The sequence below is a fragment of the Drosophila gunungcola genome, unplaced genomic scaffold, assembly GCF_025200985.1.
Source record: "Drosophila gunungcola strain Sukarami unplaced genomic scaffold, Dgunungcola_SK_2 000066F, whole genome shotgun sequence".
NCBI classification, from domain to species: Eukaryota; Metazoa; Arthropoda; class Insecta; order Diptera; family Drosophilidae; genus Drosophila; species Drosophila gunungcola.
In genome coordinates, this window is record NW_026453229.1 from 264,228 (window position 1) to 279,778 (window position 15,551).

At 45.1% G+C, this 15,551-nt stretch overlaps 1 protein-coding gene across 1 annotated transcript; it reads left to right on the plus strand.

The window, feature by feature from the left end:
* The first annotated feature begins 249 nt into the window (after positions 1-249).
* On the plus strand, positions 250-11,164 carry LOC128264322 (uncharacterized). The gene is made up of 9 exons (XM_052999747.1): positions 250-405; positions 4,944-5,121; positions 5,194-5,285; positions 5,346-7,051; positions 7,110-7,205; positions 7,258-7,456; positions 7,972-8,606; positions 8,637-10,119; positions 10,294-11,164. Exons 2-9 carry the CDS (start codon positions 5,066-5,068, stop codon positions 10,986-10,988), a joined length of 4,962 nt encoding a protein of 1,653 aa, XP_052855707.1. The 5' UTR covers positions 250-405; positions 4,944-5,065; the 3' UTR covers positions 10,989-11,164.
* Positions 11,165-15,551: the final 4,387 nt, after the last annotated feature.

Below are 15,551 nucleotides of genomic sequence, written 5' to 3' on the forward strand. Positions count from 1 at the left end.
CATTTCCCATTCAGAACCACGTGCGCAATTAAATTGACGCGTTCTTGACGGATTCCTTTCGAGCTGCTAAACACCCAACGGGGAATTGGCCACTTGTCGGCATTTATCAAGACTCCACTGTGGACTGAGTTGTCTTTCGGTTTTGCATGCCATCCAGGTGGGCCTTGAGAATTAGTTTGTAGCGCCTTGACAGTTGGAACGATTCTGGACAGCAGTTCGATTGAAACAAAGCCCGTGTGTGTGTCAGCATTAAAGAAAAAAATTTTTACACAAAAAAAAAAGGAAAAAATCACAAAACAGTTGAAACGAACTACTACACGCAGAAGCCATCTTCATAACTAAGAACCAAGAACCGAAAACCATTTATTGACCAGACAGCATCAGCCAGAGGAGAATCACAACCAGGTGAGTGCTCTATCCACACTATTTCTGCATCGAATCCTTTGTCCTTCCGTGATGTCCTTTGGTCCTTTGGTCGCCACGTTTGGCCACGCGTAACCGTAACTAAACATTTGCATTAGGCGTCGTGCCGCAATAACCGCTAAACAGGCAATGCAAACAGTTTAAATGACAGCTAGCGGCTATTTGGAATTGGGATTGGGACTGGATTGAGATTGGGATTGGACAGAAAAGGGGTTTGCGCCCTGTGTCGCTTAAATAAATTTTGTGGCAAATCGCAAAATCGCAAAATCGGAAAATCGCTAAAAGGGCAAGCCCTGCGCCATGCCGCAATTGGCAATCGAGGCCGCAAATCGCGTTTTAAGCCCTGCGTGCGATTAGTTTAATTGCCAAAATGAATGGGGGGGGGGGAGGAACGTTTGGTGCAACAGGACAATGCAACATTTGCATAGCGGTTGCGGTGGTCCTCGCTTAATGCGAAAATAAGGATTAACCAATGAAATTTATAAATGCGCAGCTCCAACAGCTCCAGCAGCTCCAGCCGGGCAGCACTGCAAATTGAGTGCATAAATTGGCCGCACCGTCCGTTTGGTTGTTATGTAGGGAAATGGATATGGAAACTGGAAACTGGCTACCGATGCCATGGAGACCTGAGACTGGCAATCTATTTTGGATTAAATCAAATCGAAATAAACGATTTTTAATGGCCCGGCCGACTCCGTTGTCCGTGGTGTCTGCTCCGGGTGTCGTCGGCACAGTGGCAAAAACGAGGTCATTAATTATTTCTTCAAAAGCAAAAGATAAGCCCAACCAGGCTGGGGTTCATTTGGTTTGGCTCGGTTTGGTTTGGTTCTGTTCGCATCCTTTTTGGCGTTTTGTGTCATTAGCTTAAAACCGAAACCGAAAAGGACCCAGGACAATGGTCAACAGGGACACACAAACACACAAGCACACACGCATCAGCATTATCCTCGACGGCAGCCGCATGTGGCAGCAAAAGATTAATTAATCTTTAAGGACTCATTGTGCGCTGTTTTTGCTACTGATGCTGCTGCTGCTGCTGCACCCACTCCACTTCACTTCACTCATTAGGACATTTGGACAGGACATTTGCATGTGCAGCGGGCCAAAATGAATTTATGGCCCGGTCAAAACGAGCAGGGATTTGTGGCAGCCAAATGAATGCCCCCTCTCAACTTTTTGCGTCAACCCATTTAAACCTAAGCTCGACATTTGTCACACACACAAACACACACACACTTTCTGCATCCCCCGGCATTTATTTTGATAAGCCATTGGCATTCATTTCTATTTGTTGCTTTCTTATCGTAAGCCCCCATCGCCATCATCATCATCATCTTCTGGGGGCCAGGATGACCATCCAAGTCCGCTTCCTCCATCATGAGCTATTCCTAGATTAGTGTGGCACGCAACTTAGCAAATGCCACACATAGTTGTCTCTGCCACGGGAATTTCGTTTGTCAAAGTTTCACGTATAAAATATTTACAGCTGATTATTTGGCCAGGTTAATGTTTTCCCCGAGGTTGTGGGTGGGCGCATTAAGTGGAGCGCAAAATTTATCCTTTGATGCGCTCGGGCCGCATTCCCTCTAATTTATTAGCTGGCACACGTGAATTATTGCTGCGTCTGAGAGTTTTCAACTCTTCGACTTCCACTTCGACGTCGACTTTGACTTTGACTGGCAACTGGGAATTGTTGTGGCCCAGCTGTGTGCGGCACTAACTATTCGGGTCGGTGGTGGGGTGGGGTTAAGAGACCTCAAATTGGGCTTTGATGGCAGAATTCGACTTTGGGTTTTCAGCTGGGGACATCTCTAGCTTCCCAAGTTCTTGGATTTAATTAGTTTTGGTGGCCAAATACATTATCGATTGCGAAAGTCGGTAGGTAGTAAAGTACTCATTAATTTGGAATTATTTTTGTTAATTATTTTTTCATTATTTATTAAAAATAATAAAACAATTTGCTAACAACAAAGATTTCCAACTCGTACTTTTGTGAACCACTAAAGAGAAAAATCTTAGAACTGGGGATGTATTTTTATTTCCTTAAATTTATATTAAAATAATTTCAAATATTTATCAATGCGCATGAATTAATGGACATGTGTGTCATTATGAAGTCGATAATTACTTAAATTTTTAATTTAAAGAAATATATTCTGTTATTTATTGATATTTAAATCTTTTAATATTTTCTGCTTCTAAATCGAGTTTATATAGGTCTGCTATAAGCTTGAAAGAATTTGTTTTAAAGGTTCTTTAGAGAAAAGTAATTGAATTGAATTCGTTGGGCGGCATGGCGGCCTTAACCGTGAGTTAAATTACTCCGGTTAATCGATTAAAAAAATAAGACACGTTTAAGAAATGAGCTCGAAAAAATGGAACTATTTTTGCGGGTACAATGCAAGTGTTGTTCGCCTCAATAGCCGTTGCATTGCAAGACGCGACCCCCAAAAGTATACAATGGCGACTCGTAACCGTGAGTTACGTTCCTCCGGTTAATGGGAGTTCGGCTTAGTGGCTGCCGGCTTTAATGGCCCAAGTTTACGGAACTGAACGGAACTGAGCGGAAACTAGACAAGCCACACACGTGGAGGAGGCCAACTCCTTTGGCGGGCTGTTAAAATGATTAATGGAGTGTGTGTGGCGGGCACGTTAACGCCCTTGCGAGCGGAGCAAGTTACCGGGACAGATGTTGTCATAAATAAAAAGAAGCTGAAAAGAAGATGAAGATGGCAATGGTGGATGGTGGATGTTGGTTGTTGGATGGATTTTAGGCAGGAGGAGGTACTGGCAACATGTAAATAAACATACATGTGTGCGCAGTTATTTATGCATGTGTGGGCGAGTCTGTTTGGGCCACATTAATGTCAAATCAGCCGCATAAATTGCGTAAAACGCTCAATTTATTTAACGAAGCGTGCTCGACGGGGGCGTGGGCGTGGCCGTGACAAGTGTATTTGCCAGTTAATAAATGTCGCAATCACTGGGGAGCATTTCGCGAATATAGCAGTCCACCAATCCACCAATCCACCAATCCACAAGCCACCTTAGAATGGGGGACAAACTGATTGCATAGTTAAGTGAGGCCTTCAACGCCTTTGCGCATCTATTCGCTGAAGCATCCTCCAGTTGAGGATTTTGGCCCACTCCACTCTACTGCACACCCAACCACTCCACTCGATGCCACCAAGTGGCAATTGTTCAATTCAGAAATTGCCATCAATCGATTTGGCTTATTGTGGCCGGGATCGTGGTGCTCGGCAGGAATAGTGACAAAGGCAATCACAACAGCGAAGATTCAGATATGCCTGGCCAAAGGGCTCATAAAAATTTTAAATCGCTTTCGCCACAAAGTGGCCAGTCAAGTCGACCGAGGAACACTCTGAATGGAATAAGTCTTCAATTTTAGGAATTCAACATGTTCATATAGTTGTATAGCAGTGTTTTCTTTTCCTTCTTAAGCCTCACAAAATCTAATTTGTATTAAATAGGGGTAACAACTTGGCAACCGTGACCCTAAATGACTTCCCTTTGACTTTTCTCAAGAATAATTATATATTTTGCATTTAGTGGATTATTACATCTTTGTCTTTCATTCAAAAGAGCTTTATTTAAAAGCAAGAACTAAATTAACTGTTGCACATAAAAATATAAATTAAGCAAATTATTATTATTTACTAGCAAGTACTAAATTACTTGTTCTATTTGTTTCTATGGCTTAACTCTGTTGCACACAAAAACCAAACTGATTGGGTAAATTTCTTAGTTTTTAAAGCCACATTTGCAGGGCAACCTTAGGTCGTATATTCCCTGGAATTGATTTCACTTGGATTTGCTTGTTTCGCGTTTTGTTTCGCTCTCGTTTTGCAATTGCACGGAGCTGGGAGTTTTGGAGTAGCAGGGACGAAGGACGAAGGACGTGTCGGGCTCTCTGTCTTCGCACGTGTGTGTGTGTGTGTGTGTGTGTGTGTGTGTGTGTGTGTGTAGGTGTCAAGGGTGCTGTCCTGGCCGGGAAACGAAAGCCCCACCACCACCCTGGGTGGGATTGCATATTTTGCTGCCTCACGAACATGAGCGCTCGTTAAACGGATGAGTTAAAAGTCAAAAGCCCTAAAGGATTTTATTTGAATTGCGGTCTGCGCCGCGCCGTTCGACGTCTCTCCTCCGGGAGCCAGAATCCTGAATCCTGTGAATCCTGTGAATCCTCCCGCTCCGCTCCATGCAACCCCTTCCTTTGGCCCTTTGTGTGCCATGTTTTATTTAAAGTTTATCTCCAGTGCCCCTTTTTCTCCTGCCCTGTTTCGTCTTTCTCCCTTCTCCTTTCTCCTTTCTCCTTTCAACTTGCTTCACGCTAATTTCGCGCCAAGGCGAGGCAGTAAAAAATATGCGCAAAATAAAATGTGGAAAAATATTTTGGCGCAAGATGGTGGAGAACAAAAGGGTTTCATCCTCGTCGGCACGTCGCCGTTTCAAAGCCGTGTTGAAAAATATTTGAAATAATTGCAAAAATGTTTTCACAGCAGCCGGGCACAGACAGACAGACATTCACACAGGATCTCCGGCAGGGTGTACGGCTGGTAGCTGGAGAGCATTGTCTTGTCCATGCGAAGCACGTCCTTGAGCTAAAGCTTACGAGTCTGGCATGAGAAGAGCTGAGCCGATCCCTCAGCAACCTTGTCTCGAAACAGCCACAGAAGCGTAAGCGAGTCGTAATCAAATCACACACATCAAATGAGGAGTCACAACAAAATCGGCCTCTTATGCATTTAGGAATCGCTCGTCTTTTTTGAGCATGACGGAACCGGAAGTGCCCACTGTGCTCGAACTGGACAACCCGCCGAACTTGGGCAACTGCTCCGCCAGTAAGGCTTTATCTTTTACCGTTCTAACAGCACACCTATTTTTTGCCTTTTAATCCCAAGCATTAAGCGCAGCAGGCCTTGACCCAGCTCAGGATGCAGAGGTACAACCAGAACAAGGACCTGAGCCATGTCCCGAACTAGCAGCTGAAACAGAACCACTAGAAACCCCCTATGAGGCACTATTGGAAGACCCATCACTAGAACCACCACTAATATCAGTTCTAATGGTGGCTCAGTTGGAACTGCCATTAGAAACACCGTCAGGACCACCAGCAGAATTTCTGTTAGAACCACCACTTGAATTACCACTTGTAGCACCACTAGAATTACCACTAGAATCACCACTAGGATCACCATTAGAAACTCCAATAGATTCACCAATAGTATCACCACCAGGATCACCACTAGAATCACCACCAATATATCCACTAGAATCACCACTAGGATCACCACTAAATTCACCACTAGAATCTCCAATAGATTCACAAATAGAATCACCACTAGGATCACCACTAGAATCACCACTAGAATCATTAATAGAATCACCAACAGAATCACCACTAGGATCACCACTAGAATCACCACCTAAATCACAACTAGAATCACCTCTAGGATCACTTCTAGGATCACCACTTGAATCACCACTTAAATCACAACTAGAATCACCACTAGAATCACCACTACAATCACCACTACAATCACCACTAGAATCACCACCTAAATCACAACTAGAATCACCTCTAGGATCACTTCTAGGATCACCACTTGAATCACCACTTAAATCACAACTAGAATCACCACTAGAATCACCACTACAATCACCACTACAATCACCACTACAATCACCACTACAATCACCACTACAATCACCACTACAATCACCACTAGAATCACCACCTAAATCACAACTAGAATCACCTCTAGGATCACTTCTAGGATCACCACTTGAATCACCACATAAATCACAACTAGAATCACCACTAGAATCACCACTACAATCACCACTACAATCACAACTACAATCACCACTAGAAGCATCAGCACAGTTACCAGAGACGGTGAGCAGCAGTCCCAAGAGCCCAGCCCAGAATGAGCCAGGCCAGATGTCACCATACGCACCCGTCTTCCATCCAAAGCGTTCCCATGAAGCCAAAAGGCGCGAAAATGGGACACCGCAGAGCGCAGAACAACAGTCTGAGTGGCACTTCTTCGACTTGGGTTTCGAGATCGGAACTGGACCATACATTGGACCAGGAGGAGACATACCGCGGCGTTTTCAATTATTGAATGAAGCCCATCGAGAGCGCAACTGCAACAGCTTTGGCCTGGGCATGAATTTGGAGTGCGGCGATCCGGGACTGCTGCCGTCGTCATCAACACCAGTGGCGGAGCGATCTACTCCGTGGGTGGCCTACTTCAGACCGAATGTGGTGAATGAGCGCCAAGCTCAAAAGTCAGGGGCTGCGGGGTCTAGCGGAAACAGCGGACGCAATTGGACTTTAGGAGGCACAGAGACGAGTACGAAACCATTGGTGGTCGAACCGGCGTTCCCGCCCTACGAGGCTTTTGCCAAGCAACTTGGTGAGTTCGGCTTGCCGGCCGACGAGTACATGGGCACACTGCGCAACCTGTTGATACGCGCCAACGATCTGATGAAGCCGCTGGTCCAAGGCCCATTTGAGCACATGTCGCCCGCCCAGATGGCCGAGTACACCACCGCCATTTTGGCGACACCGCCGCTGCACCCGAGCCTCTTCCTGCCGGCGGTAAGATTGACACTCCATTCCTGACGACCACCTGACCATCACCTGACCTCTCCCGCAGAATACGCCACGTCCCTGGTCGGTCGCCACTGAGTTCGGCCTGCCCTTCGACAGCCATCCGCACAGCCTCACGCCCGAGGATCGGGCCCGCATCCAGGTGAGTAGGCTGCGGTTCGAGGACAGCTCTACCTCCTAATCCATTCCCGCAGGCGATTCCCAAGCTGGTGGATGCGACCACCCAAACGGAATTCCGTCCCAGCCCACCGGCGAGCTACTACACGGGGTCACCGCTTGTGTTCGAGATGCCTCTCCACGGACCCCGGCCACCAAGGGTGCCGCAACCATATCCACCCGGACCACCGACTGGACCAACTCCGCAACAGTACGGCTACTGGAACAGGAACATGGGTAAGTTACAATTCGCCAACGAGCGTTTTCTCACTCAAAAAGTTCTATCTCGGCCAAGACAAATGCGAGTTTTACTAAATATAGATTGGGAAAAAACGTAGGAAATACAAGTAGTTTTACTCAACTAAGCTTAGATTTTTATATGCGGTTCTTAGGACTCAAAAATGTGCAGATATTAGACTTTTTTAAATTATTCATTTGAATTTAATATATTTAAAATTGTATTTGTTTTGTATTATTTATTCCAACTTAGATATAATAACTTTTGGTAAAATATGACCCATTTGGAATAATTAATTTTAATAGTTAACTATGCAATTTAATGTGCATTGTATTTTATGTTTTGATTTTAAATTTTAATTAAAATGTTTAATTAAAAGTCAGTTATTCATCTTTGCTGATCCATTTGGTGTCGATTTTGTAAGGCAAATGATCGGTCGTGGACGTTATAGAACTTTTTTGAGCGGTCGTAAATGCATGCACCCCTTCGAGACTTATAACCGAGTCTTCTAAAGCAATGCCAAAGCGGCCACGTTATGTGTCGCATTCCCACGCGCCGCCGCCACAGCATCGAGTGCCCCCTCACCCACAATATCATCGTGCCGCATTCGAGCAACCCAGTCATTGGCATCCGAGAATGCAGTCGGGAATGCAGTCGGTTATGCAGTCCGGTCATCCGATGGCGCTTAGGCTGGGCGGAGCACTGCGCTACCCGGAGGAGGTTCGCTTCGGCAACCAAGTGGGCAACTTCGGTGCGGACAAGCAGTGCCGCTACGGAGCCATCGGAAGCGGACGACCCAGCCAAAACAGGGGCCGGAACGCCGGCAACTCTCCGAACGGGAGCTACGGCAACCGCGGTTATCTTACTGCCGTTAGGTCCACTGGTAATCCCACTGGACCGTCCAGATCTGGCGGAAATCCAGCCCAACCTGGTGAGCTGGACATACAGCTGCGGCTCAACGAGGAGGGAGTCTATACCGCCAGGACGGAGAACGCCATTAGCCCTTTGCGGACCGAGGGCGGTGAGAATGATCCCCAAGGCAGCGAGGAGAGCAGCTACGTCGATGAGGAGGTTTCCGTCGAGGATGACGACGACGGTGACGAAGAGGACGAAGAGGAGCGTGAAGAGGAGGAGCAGGAGGTGAAGGAGGAGGAGGAGGGGGAGGTGGAGGAGGAGCAGGAGGTGGATGGCGAGGAGGGCGAGGAGGAGGAGGAGGAGGAGAAGGAGGGGGAGGAGGATGAGGTGGAGCTGGAGGTGGATGAGGTGGAGCTGGAGGTGGATGATGTGGAGCTGGAGGTGGAGGTTGAGGTTGAGGTTGAGGTTGAGGTTGAGGTTGAGGAGGAGGAGAGGAAGAGGGAGGAGGATGAAGAGCAGGCCGCGGTAACCATTGAGGCACAAGGCGCACCGGCCGTTGCAGGTAGCATAGTGCAGGATCAGCAGTTGGCCGCTCCCGAGCCCTTACTCTTCCAAGAGGGGGAGCTTTTCAACTACAACATATCGGAGACCCCCATTGTGCCCAATTGCTACCAGCCCATCGGCTATGGTGCCATGCCATGCCAGGAGCACGGTGGGCCGCAGACGCCGCGCGGCAATGTGCCCTGCGCCCAGGTGCAGCCGCTTGTGATGCCGCCCACCCATTTCCCCAGCTTTGCCCAGGCTGCTCAAGATCACCCTTCGCAGGCGTCCATGCATCCTGCAATGCCTCCTCCTATGCCCGCTGGTGTGCCCCCTTTCGGCATTGGCATTGGCATTGGCCTCCAGGGCCAAGCCGATTACCAGCGGATGGAGCCCGAGCACCACTACAATGGCAACCACTTTAACTACCGCCACCACCGACCCAATCCCGACTTCAATCCGGCCATGATGAGCCACGAGCCGGGTCCCAGTGGGCTCTACATGATACCACGACCACCACCACCACCGCCACCACCAGCACCAGGCGTTCTTCTGCAGCCGACCATGTACCAATTGCGGAAGGAGAGGGCCAGGGCACATCCGATCATGTTCGAGGCGGGCGGCCATCGCAGCCACAGCGCAGGCTCTAGACCGCCGCTGATGATGCATAACCTGGGTGGCCAAGAACACATGCATGGTCATGGTCGTGGTCACGGTCCGAGTTCCAGTCGGGGACACCATGGCCCGCCCGGCCACCACATGACCCGCCAGCATCCCCAGGGCATGCCCTTCAACGGCCAGCATATGAGGCCCTCGCATGTGCACGGCGGTCATGTGAACCAAATGGGCAGAGGAGGCATGGACAGGGGCATGGGCATGGGCGTGGGCATTGGCGTGGGAATGCTGCCCCTGCCGGTCCACATGCTCAGCACTAACCGAATGCCGCAGTCCAACATGCAACAGGGTATGCCGCAGCCTAATATGAAGCAGGGTATGCCAAAAGTAATGCAATTGGGTATGCCACAAGGAATGCAACAGGGTATGCCACAAGCAATGCTGCCACAGGGTATGCCACAAGCAATGCTGCCACAGGGTATGCCACAAGGAATGCAACAGGGTATGCCACAAGCAATGCTGTCACAGGGTATGCCACAAGGAATGCTGCCACAGGGTATGTCACACGAAATGCATCATGATATGCTACAGAGTATGCTGCAGAGTATGCAACAGGGTATGCCACAAGGAAAGCAACAGGGTATGCCACAAGGTATGCAACAGGGCATGCCACAAGGTATGCATCAGGGTATGCCACAAAGTATGCAACAGGGTATGCCACAAAGTATGCAACAGGGTATGCCACAAGGAATGCTACCACAGGTTATGCCACAAAATATGCAACAGGGTATGCTAAAAGGAATGCTACCACAGGGTATGCCAAAAGGAATGCTACCACAGGGTATGCCACAAGGAGTGCCACAGGGTGTGTCACACGAAATGCCACAGGGTGTGTCACACGAAATGCAACATGGTATGCTACAAAGTATGCAACAGGGTATCCCACAAAGTATGCAACAGGGTATTTCACAAAGTATGCAACAGGGAATGCAACAGGGAATGCCACAAGGAATGCAACAGGGTATGTCACAGGCCATGCGGCAGAGTATGCAACACGGAATGCCACAGGGTATGCAACTGGCAATGCCTCAGACTATGAACCAGGGTATATCCCAGTCTAATATGCAGCAGGGAATGCCCATGAATGTCCCACCGTCCAGTCGCGGCATGAGTCCTTCCGCCAATCTGAATGCGAGGCAAAACTACCCGAATCTGAATGGCAATAACAATAATACGGAGCTGATCCAAATGCCACTGTCACTCATAGAAGAAGGCAGCAACGTGGCCAGCAGAGTGCCAACAGAAATGTCAATCGGTGTCGATCCCAATCCCAATCTTAATCTTAATTTCAGCATGTCGTGGTCGAACAAGTCGTTTGACATGATCACACTTGCTCCGGGATCGCCGACAGTGCCAAGTCAACCAGTAAACACCCAACCTCTTGGAGGCGGTGTTCCTGTCCCAGGAGCAGCAAACGGCGAACAGATCAGCCAGCCGTCTTACGCCTCCCTGCTGCAGTAACAATAAGGCGGAGGAAAGTCCTCGTCAGTTGAATTTCATCTTTACCTACGCACCAGGTTGCTAAATTCCAAATTTAATCTAGTCAGATCGCAATTCAACTACTCCTCCACAAGCGAATCAAATTTCTTTGTTACTTATTCTTTTTGTACTTGGCTTTCATTTGTTGGTTAAATAAAACACGCACACTCCACACACATAAATTCCGGTTCCATTGAAATCCACCCCCTCAGTCGGTGGTCATTCCATATTCATATAACGATGTGCGAATGGCAAATCGCGGCATTAGCCGCAGATATGGATGATGATGCCCCTTCTTGCGAGGCAAAAGAAAAAGAAAGGAGGGAACGACTATTAGATACCCGTTGCTCAGCTTACCAGTTTCAAAATAAATATAATATATTAGCCCCAGAGTAATCGGGTCTTAGGTGGCGCCATCTCTCTTCTTCTCACGCAACTTTAATCTTGTGATTCTATATAAAGGTACACTGGTGAAAACAAAGTAGTAAATCCAAATATTTTGTTCTTTTTTTTGGAGACTTGTCAAAAAACATAGACCTAAAGGGTTATTTTGTTGTAACTTGGCTAAAATTAGACGTATAGCCATAAAAGTGACTGTTTTCTAAAGCTGGCGACCTATACTAACCCTCCACAATCGGTTTAGAAAAATAAATTTTTTTTATGCAAAAATCAATTTCTAAAAATCGGTTTTTGAAAAATTAATTTTTGACCACTTTTTGCATTTTTGATACATCATCATTTTTTGCAGAAATTTGACAATCTGAAAAAATTTTAACTGTTAATGCTATTCGATTGGAAATTTTTTTACGAATTCAACGGTGTATGACATTCTAACATTTGACCATTATTTCCCAGGGTTTTGACACAAAAACCAAGTTTTTAATGTGTTTTTTGGCGATTTTTCAAACAAAAATATTTCTGAAGAGTCTTTTTGTTGTAACTTCGCCAAAATAGGACCCAAAGTCAAAAGAGTTGCTATTTTGAACAGCTGGCAACCTATGCCATCCATTCCTGATCGATTGAAAACAAATAATTTAGTTTTGACAAAAATACCGAATTTTGAAAAACGTTTTGTAAAAAATTTACTTAGGGCCAAATTTCTGATTTTTTTGTAAGGGGGTACATCATCATTTTTTGCAGAAATTTGACAATCTGAACAAATTTTAACTGTGAATGCCATTCGATTGGAAATTTTATTACGAATTCAACGGTGTATGACATTCCAACATTTGACCATTATTTCCCAGGGTTTTGACACAAAAACCAAGTTTTTAATGTGTTTTTTGGGGTTTTTGGCGATTTTTCAAACAAAATTATTTCTAAAGAGTCTTTTTGTTGTAACTTCGCTAAAATAAGACCCAAAGTCAAAAGAGTTGCTATTTTGAACAGTTGGCAACCTATGCCATCCATCCCTGATCGATTGAAAACAATTAATTTAGTTTTGACAAAAAAACCGAATTTTGAAAAACGTTTTTTGAAAGATTTATTTTGTCCAAATTTCTGACTTTTTTGTAAGGGGGTACATCATCATTTTTTGCAGAAATTTGACAATCTGAACAAATTTTAACTGTGAATGCCATTCGATTGGAAATTTTATTACGAATTCAACGGTGTATGACATTCCAACATTTGACCATTATTTCCCAGGGTTTTGACACAAAAACCAAGTTTTTAATGTTTTTTTTGGGGTTTTTGGCGATTTTTCAAACAAAATTATTTCTGAAGTCTTTTTGTTGTAACTTCGCCAAAATAAGACCCAAAGTCAAAAGAGTTGCTATTTTGAACAGTTGGCAAACTATACCATCTATCCCTGATCGATTGAAAACAATTAATTTTGTTTTGATACAAAAACCGAATTTTGAAAAACTTGATTTTTATGTCCCAATTTCTGACTTTTTTGTAAGGGGGTACATCATAATTTTTTGCAGAAATTTGAAAATCTGAAAAATTTAGGCTGTGAACGCCAATGGATTGGGAATTTAATGACGAATTCACCGGGGTTTGGCATTCAATCTTTTGATTTAAACGGGGCTAAGTCAGTGCCAAAAATATTTAATTCAAATTGAATAAAAGTCTAAAATTTTTGGTTTTAGCATGATTTACTCTACTAAGAGCCAGATTTCGAGATTCTGGCTGGTAATCCTGATCAAGAATATGTGTATATTCTTGAGAGGGTCGAACACGCTTCCTTCTGTTACATTGTTTTCAACGAAACAATGTACCCTTTCACTCTTCCCGTAACGGGTATAAAAAATAATGGGGGAAATGTGTTTACGCCGTAGAATTCTCAAGTGGGCCACCAGAAGCAAGGTGGGCTGTGAAGGCTGTGAACCCTTTGAACTAATCGGGCTAATCTTTTACGCTGCCTGCATTTTAAAGCGTCCTTTGGCAGCCGCCTCAAGAGGAAGTCCTGTACCCAGTCTTGCAATTTTCCTGTTTTCCAGTTTCGAAAGTGGGAGTGGGATTCGCATGCATTTCGCATGCATTTCGCATGCATGCTTGAGGCTCTTCTCATGTGAGAGGCAAATGTAATTAAATGCAAGTCGGCGGGCATTATAAACATTTAACATTTAAAGGGCGAGCTCGGTGTTTACCCAACGCCCATAGTTTGACCAGACATTTAACGCTTCTGTGAACCTCAACCGCATTGGCTACATTTTTAATCTACAATTAACCACAGCTGCGGTGCAATTGGAGTGGAAGGCACCGGACTAAGGGCATGCCCTGTGGAGGATCACGGGGGGCAGTATCAATATTGATTCTATTAATTATAAAAACATTAAGTGCCAGCCAACAAATGTAATTAAACGCGTTAAACAATTGCAGTGGGCGGCGGGCAATGGTAATGGCAGAAAAATGCAATCACCCAAAGCCAAAGGCAAAGCCAATACCAATCCGAATCCCAATCCCAATACCAATCGCAATACCAATCCCCCAATACCAGTCCGGACGGAGTCCACTCCGTCCGTTGCTGATGTGCGGCGATAAGCACGTTTTCAATTCATCCGGCCAGGTGGCAGCCGGAGAAGTGGAGAAATGGAGATAGGGAGAAATGGAGATGGGGAGAAAAGGAGATTCGGTGGGGAGGTGATCGGATTGTCGCACATTAATGACGAAATTATTGTTTCAATTGCTTTCAACCGTTGTCAATGCAAATTTTATGCAAATACTTTCACGATTCCGATTCCAATTCCGAGCCGGGTGTGCTGGCCTCTCTTAAATGCTATTGTGGCCAATAAGTCAATAATAATTATGGCCCGCCACTGTCCATTGTTCTGCCCTCCCATCTCCTCTCGCCATTTCGAAATAGGCGTTAATTACTTTTATCTGGCCACGGCCATGGCCAAACAAACCAAAATAATAAAACTGCTGCGCAACGTTTAGCGCCTGTGGCCCCAAAAACTCACCTCGCAAAATAAATGCATATTTATTTATAAACAATTAATATTATGGCCATTGTTGTTGCACGAGCTGCGCATAAATTAAGACCGTCCAATTGTTATGCAAAATCGTCACCGGGGAGCGTTCAGTAGTTAAAGTCAGTCGTCAATTGTCCGAGCCCTTTTTCGTTTTGATTTTATTTGGGTTAAGGCTTGCTCTTCACTTATGGGGAAAAGATTGAGCTGAATAACACAGAAATAAAACAGTGGTTATATGGTTAATTATTCCATGTTCGCAACTACATTTAAAATTCAAAAGAGAAAGTATTTAGTTGTGTTGTGCTCTTAAATGCAAAAAGTTTGATGTTTTGTAGTTTCGTTTCATCTTTCTGCAAGTCATTAAAAGCTAAGAACTAGATACGATGACAATCGACTTAAACGTTGCCAACAAAAAATGGTAAATATAAATATAAATGTTGATGTTTATTTATTTATTTATTGTTGCTCGCCAACGGATATTAAAAAAATCCTTATTTGGCTAGCATATATCTTATTAATTCTATATCTTAACAATAATTCAGATATAATATGCTTTTTAGAGAACTTAACCCATTAAATTCGGAATGCGGTGAGTCAAGCTGTGTTTTCTAAAATTTGAAATTGTAAATATTTATAGATTTCATATGCTTTTATTTATTAATTTTCATTAACTGATTCTTGGTTAACTGCTCAGCATTAGAAATACTTTTCTCTGTTTTTTTGGTAACACCTCATAATATTATTATCGTAACAAATTGATTTATTTGTAATATAAATTGCACCCACTTTAGCAAGAGGTAATGAGTTTTGAGGGGCCATGGCAGAGTGGTGAAGGACTCATCCCCAAAGGGCTGCATATCCACCTCTGCTGGTGACTGGCGAATGGCGACTGGCGACTGGTCACTGCCTCCTGCATGGTCGTATAATATAATTAATGCTATGAATTACTTGAGAGAAGCTCCGCAACCTGCGCATCCCTTCGTGCTTTGGGTCGGTTCATGCGGGCACTCCGAACAGGATATTTTCCAGCCATCCCCGTGTGCAAGCTACAGTTCGGCCAAATCCCGATGCAGTCTGCGGCATCAACAGCAGATAAACCCTACCACCTCAGCTCCTTTTCCAGCCA